At 55.1% G+C, this 9,023-nt stretch overlaps 1 protein-coding gene across 2 annotated transcripts in view; it reads right to left on the reverse strand.

Annotated features, from left to right (window-relative positions):
- TRPV3 (transient receptor potential cation channel subfamily V member 3) overlaps positions 1 to 6,908 on the reverse strand; it is a 44,948-nt gene extending 38,040 nt beyond the window's left edge. For both annotated transcript variants that reach the window (XM_054459273.2, XM_054459272.2), the window contains exon 1: positions 6,790 to 6,908. In XM_054459273.2, coding sequence (XP_054315248.2) covers positions 6,790 to 6,908 — 119 coding nt within the window. The remainder of the gene's footprint in view (positions 1 to 6,789) is intronic.
- Positions 6,909 to 9,023: the final 2,115 nt, after the last annotated feature.

The following is a 9,023-nucleotide window of genomic DNA, read 5'->3' on the forward strand; positions in this document are numbered from 1 at the left end:
CTCCACCTTCAGACACACCCACAAACACAGGCACCCATGTCCTTGGAAACCACAATCACACGCACGGAGAAGAGCCTTCTGGCTGACGACAACCCGGACTGTGAGGATCAGGCTGAGGGTGACCTCGGTGGCAGCAACACTCCTGCCCTGCAGCTGCTACAGGACAACTGCAGCCTCTGTGGCCTGGCCAGGGACTGTGGCCTCCTGACCAGCAGGGCCTCTCCAGGCACATGGGGCTCCTCAAGCACCTTTGCTGCCTCCTTCATTCTCAGGCCCAGAAGGGACCAACATGCCCCTTCCTTCCTCACAAGACTACAGAAGAGCTCCCAAAGGGCAGTCTCAGCCGTGTCATTCAGGAGGAAGGGTAGCAGGGAAGGGACTGTGGCCCCATTCTGCAGACGAGAGAACTGAGGCTCAGTATGGAGAAGCAGCTCATCCATGGTCACCCCCCAGGGTAAAAGTCAAGTGGTCAAAGAACCTGCTTCCTGATATCCAGGCTCATAGTCCACACCACAATCCGCGCTTCTTTGCTCTCGCCTTAGCAATCTGAGCCTTCTTCCAGCTAAACTAGCTCCAGGAGTTGGCCACAAAGTTGGCTGCTTGGCATGGCCACTTCCTAGGGTGGGGCAAGCAGAAGAGAGACCCCGGGCTGGCCTGAGGAATCTCTGCCCTTTCCTCCAGCACAGACAAGCCTGGAAGGCTCAGCGCTAATCCAGAAATGGGGATACATGGGGTGGAGGGCAGTACTGGCTGCCAGTCTCATCTGCCTCACCTGCCAGTCTCCTGCCCACCAAAAGGAACCTTCTGATCTGAGCTCCCAGTCAAACCCTTCTCCCAAAAGGGAAGACGAAGGGAGGATTTAAACCCTTGCCTGGGAACCTAAAGCCTGGGTTCTAGTCCAGCTCTGCCTCTGCCTCCTGTGTGACCCCAGATGATCACTTGCCATCTCTGGGCCAGTCATCTTCACTTGAATGGATGATGGTTGGGCCAGATGATCCCTAAGGCCTGGACCCTGGAGCCAGGGCAGCTCTGGGATTGTCCTCTTACCGAATGTCCAGCTGAAGTGGGCATCGGAGGTCAACCAGTCTGATTACCACTTCCCTGCAGCCCTGCAGTGCCCCAGAACTTTCGCCCTAAAGTAGTCACTCTGCAACAACAACCTGACCCAGAAGCTCCAAACACATTTGCTAGTGGTTCAGCCCCAAAACATCCTGGTTGAGATTTGCCACATTACCTCCAGACAGAGCTTCAAGCCCCACACCCACAGCTTTTTCCCCAAGACTGTCAGTCCAGTCCCCCAGTCCCTCCCCTGCTCCCCGTCCCGCCCTACCTATCTTCATTCCTCAGTGTTGCATTTACTCAACAAATATTTATTGAGCATCTACAATGTGCCAGGCACTGTTTCTGCAGCTGAGGATACAGTAGTGAACAAGTGGACAAAATTTCCATCCCTTCCAGAGCTGCTGTTCCAGTGAGTTGGTCAGAACTGACGAAGAAATAGTACAATGAGGCCGTGATTTTCCACACTCTGGATAATACACCATCCCACACCTGTACATTCCTCAATGGCAGAGACTACAGTTGAATTATCCTTGATTCCCAACACTGGTCCTAACACTCAGAAGACTTCATCAGTGAATGAGTGGGAGGATAGATAATGAGTGAAAGACAAATGAGTGGAAGGAAGGATGGTTGGTTGTATAGATGCCCAGATAAATGGATGAATGAATAATGGAGAGATGATAGAATGAGGGATGGGTGGATGGTGGATGGATGATGGATGGATAGATGGATGGATGGATGGATGGATAGATGATGGAATGGGTAGATGAGTGGATGGATGATGGATGGATGGATGGATGGATGGATAGATGATGTGTAGATGAGTGAATGGATGATGGATGGATTGATGAATAAATGATTGATGGATGGATGAATAGACGATTGATGGGTGAATAAATAACAGATGGATGTATGGATGGATGGATGGATGGATGATGGATGGATGGACAGATGATGTATGTATGGATGGATGGATGATGGGTAGATGAGTGGATAGATGATGGATGGATGGATGGATGAATAAATGATTGATGGATGGATGGGTGAATAGATGACAGATGGGTGAATAAATGATAGATGGATGGATGGATAATAAGTAATTTGGAGGGTAGGATAGGTGGATAGGACCAATAAGCAGATAAACCAACATAACCTTAAACCAAAATGTTGGGAGGTTGCATCCTTCAGGTGACTTCCGCTGTGCACTCAGGTGCTTAAAGCCTTTACCTCTCCTAAGCCTCATCCCCTTCCCAATCTCTCATAAGAAGATGAGGAGCAGCCCTTTGTCTCTGCTCTACCTCCCTACCTACTCAAGGCCTTCTCCCAGAGTCCACAGGGGCCCAAAGATGGTCCAGAAAGCCATATCACAAGAGTATGTATCCACTTCAGACATGAGGCTGAGAGCCCGAGGGAAAGGAAGAAGCATTTCCCCATCGCTCCACAGTGTCCTCGTGCTGCCAAGGGCTGTGCTGGGCCACCCTGCTGCTTCTCGCGCAGCAGCTCACCCACTCCTTCTCTCATTTTCCTGCCTGCTCTTTTTTTTTTTTTTTTTTTTTTGGGACGGAGTCTCGCTCTGTCGCCCAGGCTGGAGTGCAGTGGCGTGATCTCAGCTCACTGCAAGCTCCGCCTCCCAGGTTCACACCATTCTCCTGCCTCAGCCTCCCGAGTAGCTGGGACTACAGGCACCTGCCATCGCGCCCGGCTAATTTTTTGTATTTTTAGTAGAGACGGGTTTTCACCATGTTAGCCAGGATGGTCTCGATCTCCTGACCTCGTTGTCCGCCGTCCTCAGCCTCCCAAAGTGCTGGGATTACAGGCGTGAGCCACCGCGCCCGGCCTCCTGCCTGCTCTTTTATTGACTCATCTACTTACTCAAAAACTACGAATATCCTCTGTGTAAGAAACTCAGGGAGATAGAAGGAAAGAGATGAACCTTCCAGGGACTCCATGCTCAGTGATCTCGACCAGAGCTAAGACATTATCCCAATGACCATGTCAACCTCTTCAGAGAGGGGCTGGGCTACGGGAGCTCAGAGGAAGAGAAGATCCTTCCAGTTGAAGACAGGGATCAGGGAGGGCTCTGTGCTCTGTTGGGGTGGGATTTGGTCTGGGTCTTGACACCAGCCTCTGGTTTGGGAAAAGCCCCGAAGGCAGAACAGCATGAGAAAACCTCAGGAGAAGGGGAGGTCTATGTCCGGAGAAGGAAGCTCTTGGCAGCTGGAGCACCAGATGTGAGAAAACAGTGATAAGCGCAGGTGTGGGGAGGACGCCAACTGTTGGGCAAAGACCTAACTCCTGGGGCAGAGCAGCTGCTAGACCATGAGGGTCTGTCCTGCGCCCGCCCTACTGGTCACTGCATACACCACATCCCACCCAGCGTCATAAGCACATGGCAAGGCCTTGGCCCAGTGACACCCTGGCTCCTGACCTGCTGTAGGTGCTGTTTGTTTCTTCCTTCCTTCTGTCCAGACCAAAGGGCACCAGCTGGGTGTGGTTGACCCAGGTGAGCAGATAGCTCTATACCATTTCTACTGCATTTCTGTTCCTTTAAAGTCAAAGAACTATCCCTGAACAGCCCAGGGCTGGGAATAAGACTGTCCATCCATTTGCTTTGTGCCAAGAAATGCCCAAGTGTTCTGGGCTCTGCAAGGCCAGTGCCTCCACAGCCTCCATCAGTCTGTATCTCTGTCTCTGGGCATCACCTTTTCCAGGGTCCAAGAAGGAAGCCAAGATGACAGCTGCTCTCAGGGAATGGCACGATGGTTCAGGAGCACTCCCAGGTGCAAAAGTCTCTCCTGTCTCCGGACTCCCTGGTGCCTTTGATTCCATTAGGCCTGTTTCCTTAGGGTCAGCATTGCCCTCTTTCTTCACCTATAATTTATTCTTTTTTTTTTTTTTTTTTTGTGAGACGGAATCTTGCTATGTCACCCAGGCTAGAGTGCAGTGGCACAATCTCGGCTCACTACAACTTCTGCTTCCCAAATTCAAGCAATTCTCCTGCCTCAGCCTCCCAAGTAGCTGGGATTACAGGTGCCTACCCCCACATCCAGCTAATTTTTGTATTTTTTTTTTAGTAGAGATGGGGTTTGACCATGTTGGCCAGGCTGGTCTCGAACTCCTGACCTCAAATGATCCACCCACCTTGGCCTCCCAAAGTGCTGGGATTACAAGTGTGAGCCACCGTGCCTGGCCTTTTTTTTTTTTTTGAGACAATAGTTTTGCTCTGTCGCCCAGGCTGGAGTGCAATGGCACAATCTTAGCTCACTGCAACCTCCACCTCCTGGGTTCAAGCGAGTCTCCTGCCTCAGCCTCCCAAGTAACTGGGACTACAGGTGCATGCTACCATACCCGGCTAATTTTTGTATTTTTAGTAGAGATGGGGTTTCACCCTGTTGGCCAGGCTGGTCTCGAATTCCTGACCTCAAATGATCCACCCACCTCGGCCTCCCAAAGCGCTGGGATTACAGGTGTGAGCCACCGCGACCGGCCTTTTAATTTAGTCTTATCTTTTCTGTTTCTCTCTAGGCCCAAGTCCCCTACTCAGTTCTGAGGGGGGTGCCCAAACTTTCACATGAGGGTCCTCAGAGAGCCTTTGGGGCAGAGGAGTGGACGGCAATTTAGGAGACATGTCAAGCTCAGCCATTGCCTGGGCGGAGGAGGCTTTGCACAGCTGAGCCTGGAGCTAAGTCTGTGAATGGGGGGGATGGGCTCAGAGAAGGGGGCTTGACGGGTCCTGCTGAGGAAAGAACCTGGGATTTTCCCAAAACTCTGTCCTCATTTTTTTCCCGAGGTCCAAACCTCCCCCGGAAAAGTGAGAGTGGATGGGAAGGGGAGGAGAGCCAGGGAGGTGGTCCTTGCCAGCTTAGCTCAGGGATGTCTCCGCCCTTTCCTGGGCAAGCCCACCCAGACCCAGGCTGCCCCCGTGATCCCACACGACACCTATCTGGCTCCACCTCCACCAGTTTTCCCTCTTGCCTTCCAAGATGGAGCCTCCACCTGGGTGTCCCTCAGGCTCCTCGTACCCAACATTTCACAACTGAATTTGGCTCATCCCTCCTGACCTGGATCTTCTCTTCTGATGCGCCACGTCAGACTGCCCCGCCATCCCTCCAGACCCTCCCACCGGGATTCCTCCTCCTCCCTTACCTCGCATGGCTGGTCCTGCAGACCCCATGATACTGACACCTGTCTGTGCTGTCCCCTCCTCTTTATCCCTGACCACCCAGGCTCAGACATCACCTCCTATCTCCTGGGCTTCCCAAAGACCTCCTCATGGTCTCCCTGCCATCAGCCTCTCCTCCGATCCATCATCCACGCAGATCCCCCAGAGTCACCTCTCCAGAAGGCACATCTCACCGTGCCATCCTTCCCACAGAAAAATCCCTCCATGGCTCCCCACTGCCCTCAGGATTGTCCAAGTTCCTTGACTGACCCCCAGGACCCAGCTCCAACGGGACTCATCTCCCCAAAGACTCCTCTACCGCCCGGCATTTCAGCTACCCCAGACTCTTCACTTCAGTGGCCCCACCCTGAGCCACTGCTCCCATGTCCCTCTGCTCAGATGCACTTTTTCCCTCCTCTCCACATCTTCTCTAGCACCACCTCCTCCAGGAAGTCCCCTGAGACTGCCTACAGGATCAGAATAAGCTGCCACTCTTCAGGCCCCACGGGGTTAGTTCACCTCTCTGTGGTCACTTCCCACTCTCTCCTCGACTCCCCTTTCACCAGACTGTGAGCAGGTGTGGGCATTTTTCTCTCCATGTCCCAAACTCCTTATCCTGAGCCCAACCCTGGGGCTGGTACACAGGACACCTCAATGATTATAGCTCCAACTAACAGAGGGGAAGCACCAAGCTCACCCCTGGCCCAAAGGGGGCCTGGGATACAGGCAGAGGAGGCAGGGCCACCCCGGGTTCAAGGGACGCACAGGTGAGGTGGGTTGGGAGACAGCTTGAGAGGCACCAAATGAGCTGGGGGTGCAGAATCTATAACAGAGGCAGCGGAGGGGTGGGACGGGTGACCCTAGAGAGGTCCTTTCTCCGTGCCAGGTCTCCTCCACGTCCCCAGCGAAGAAGTAAAGCTGATCATCCCAGCCCTGCCCAGTTCCCAGGGGCTCCGTGGAGTGATGAGGACAATGACGATCGTGAAGGTCACAGAAACACTCAATGCCAACACGTGCTAAGCACTGACCACGTGCCAGGAGTTGCACTGAGCACTTTGTTGACTTGATCCCAATTAACCGTCATCCTATAGTTCATGCCATTGCCGGTGTCCCCACTCCAAAGGTGGAGTTCAAGAGCTTGAATAACCCGGTTGGGTGCAGAGTGGATGGAAAGCCGTTGATGTGTGTGGAAAACGTGCCCAACAGAGGGTCTAGGTCACCTGGAACTTCCAGCCAGCATTTTGCTCCTCGTCTCAAGGGTGGCTCCAGCCATCCCTCACCTCCCTCAGGAGCCCTCCTGACTGCTCCTGCCTCAGCACCCCCTGATCCCTCCAAGGAGGCTTCCCTAATTGTGCCAGTCACACTGACCACCCCAGCTCAGCCCCCTGAGTGTGCTGTGCTTCCCCCCGCACCATCCCCCAGTCATACCTCGCCGGGCACCGGGCCACCCCGGGCGAGACTGAGAGTCTCAGGTCTCCCCAGGGCAAGGGCTCCCTGGGGGTGCCAGGCCCCCGCTCGTGCCCCTCACGGTGCCGCGGTCCCTGTCCCAAGCTCTCCAAACCCACCTCTTCTTTGTGGGGGTGATCTCCACCGGCCTCTTCTCTGGCAGGACGGCAGGGTTCCCACTGGGGGCAGCAACTCTCTTGCCCATGAGAGGCACCATCTCCTTGGGGTGGGCATTCATGGCTGGAATACAACCACAGGGCAGATGCTCAGGTTGGGGGGACGGGGGGAGCTTCAGGGAGTTTAGGACCCCCGTGTGGCTGCATCCAACTCCCGTTCACACTACCTGGGACAGGAAGCTCACTCCTCCCTTCCCAGTTCACCAATCCTTCTTCAAGGACAGAGAAGCTGTCCCCAAAGCTTCCCCAGCTCCCTGCTCTAGCACCCCCAATGCTATGGTCCTAGGAGAGCCCAGCAGGGTGTCCCAGTAGAGACCACCATGCCCCTGTCCTCTCTCGTGACACCCTCTCCAGCCGACCAGTCCCAGGCGGACTCCTAAGCACTAGCTCTGCTTTCCTGAGGTCCCCCTCCGATTTTGTGATGAGCAGCTCTCCAAGAGTTTTGACCTCCACAGAGCAAGATTATCACCTCCTTTGCTCTAGATGTTATGCTCCTAGTAACACAGCCTCAAGCTCCTCAGGTGTTTTAGATTCCTCAGCGTCCAGGTGGTCTCTGCAGCCAACACACCAATCATCTCTCCCGTCCGCCCAAAGCTGCGTGTAACCAGCTTATGGCTGCCTGTCCATTAGACTCCCCTTTCACCTGCAGGGAGCAGCTGAGTCCCCTTGCCCCAGGCAGAGGAGGCCGACCCCCCAGTCCAGACCTGCTTTACTGATGCTTAGTGTGGGCTGGGCACTGTGCTGAGCTCCGAGGGGTGTGGGGATGGGGGAAGGGGGACTGATACATCTTCCAACAAGACCAGGATAGACCGTACAGGCTGCTGTGTGGAGGAAGGACAAGCCAGGCAGAGGGCAGAGCCTGGGAGGGTCAGGAGTGGCAGGAGTGGTGGGAGCTGCTGTGGCCAGAGAACCTGGGGAGCTCATGGGGACCCTGCCAGCGAAAGCCATGCGGGCAGGCTGGGCCCTGTATAGTCCTCGAACACCGCATAAGAGCTGTGGCTCTAGGTGGGCGCAGTGGCTCACACCTGTAATCCCAGCACTTTGGGAGGCCAAGGTGGGCAGATTGCCTGAGCTCAGGAGTTCAAGACCAGCCTGGGCAACATGGTGAAACCCCGTCTCTACTAAAATACAAAAAATTAGCATGGTGGTGCACACCTGTAGTCCCAGCTACTCGGGAGGCTGAGGCAGGAGAATCGCTTGAACCCAGGAGGCGGAGGTTGCAGTGAGCCGAGATTGTGCCACTGCACTCCAGCCTGGGCAACAGAGCGAGACTCTGTCTCAAAAAAATGAAGAAAAAATAAATAAAGTTTTTATTAAACATAAAAAAGGAGCTATGGCTGACCCCCGGGGGCAGCTGGGAGTTGGGTGCAGAGGCTCTGGGTTACATAGGAGAGCACGGGCTGCGTTGGGGGGTGGGGGAGACCAGAAGCCAGGGGCCGTAGGGACGGGGAAGGGGGCCAGCTGGCCACAGAGGGATGACATGTGCAGGGAAAGGGCTGTGTGGACAGGTGGTGACTGTGTGGTCAGGGGGTGCCACTCTCAGCTTGAGTCACCCTCAGGGGACTCACCCGGCGACACATAGGTGGGGGCAGGAAGATGGATTTCTGTAAGAAGAACCCAGCTGGGTGGGGTGGAGCTGGGGCCACTGGTGATCCTACCCCAATAGGAAAGCTTCCTGGAGGAAGTTTCCAGAGCCAGGTGTCATCAGGCTGGAGAGAGTCCCCCGCCCTCCGACTCAAAGGGAGCAGGCTCAGGATGGAGGCATCGGCGAGGGAGGGCTTTGGCCCTGGAGCGTAGGCAACCTTGAGGCCAGGCAGGTGGAGCAGCCCACAGAGAGGGACTGGGCACCCGGCCCTCCCGTGTCCAGTCACGGCCTGATGAGGAGGGGCAGCCTCTACGGCTTTCCCCAACCCCATGTGGCCTTTGGTGGACTAAAAGGCTGGCATGCACCAGCGTGAAGGAGACAGATGAAGGGTGCGTCTCTCACCCCTCCCAGGGCCTCTGGTTTCCTTTCTGAGAAGTGGGCTGAATCGTCCCCAAGGACTCTGTGGCCCTGAGAGCTGGCTGCTCTCTCCCTTCTCCGGGCCCGAGAATGTGGCCTGCCCTGGGCCTCTGGGGCAGGAGAGGCTCAGGGAACTCCGGACTAGGGCCCCAGCAGCTATCATTAGCTCCCTGAG

The sequence above is a fragment of the Pongo pygmaeus genome, chromosome 19 (assembly GCF_028885625.2).
Source record: "Pongo pygmaeus isolate AG05252 chromosome 19, NHGRI_mPonPyg2-v2.0_pri, whole genome shotgun sequence".
Classification (NCBI taxonomy): domain Eukaryota; kingdom Metazoa; phylum Chordata; class Mammalia; order Primates; family Hominidae; genus Pongo; species Pongo pygmaeus.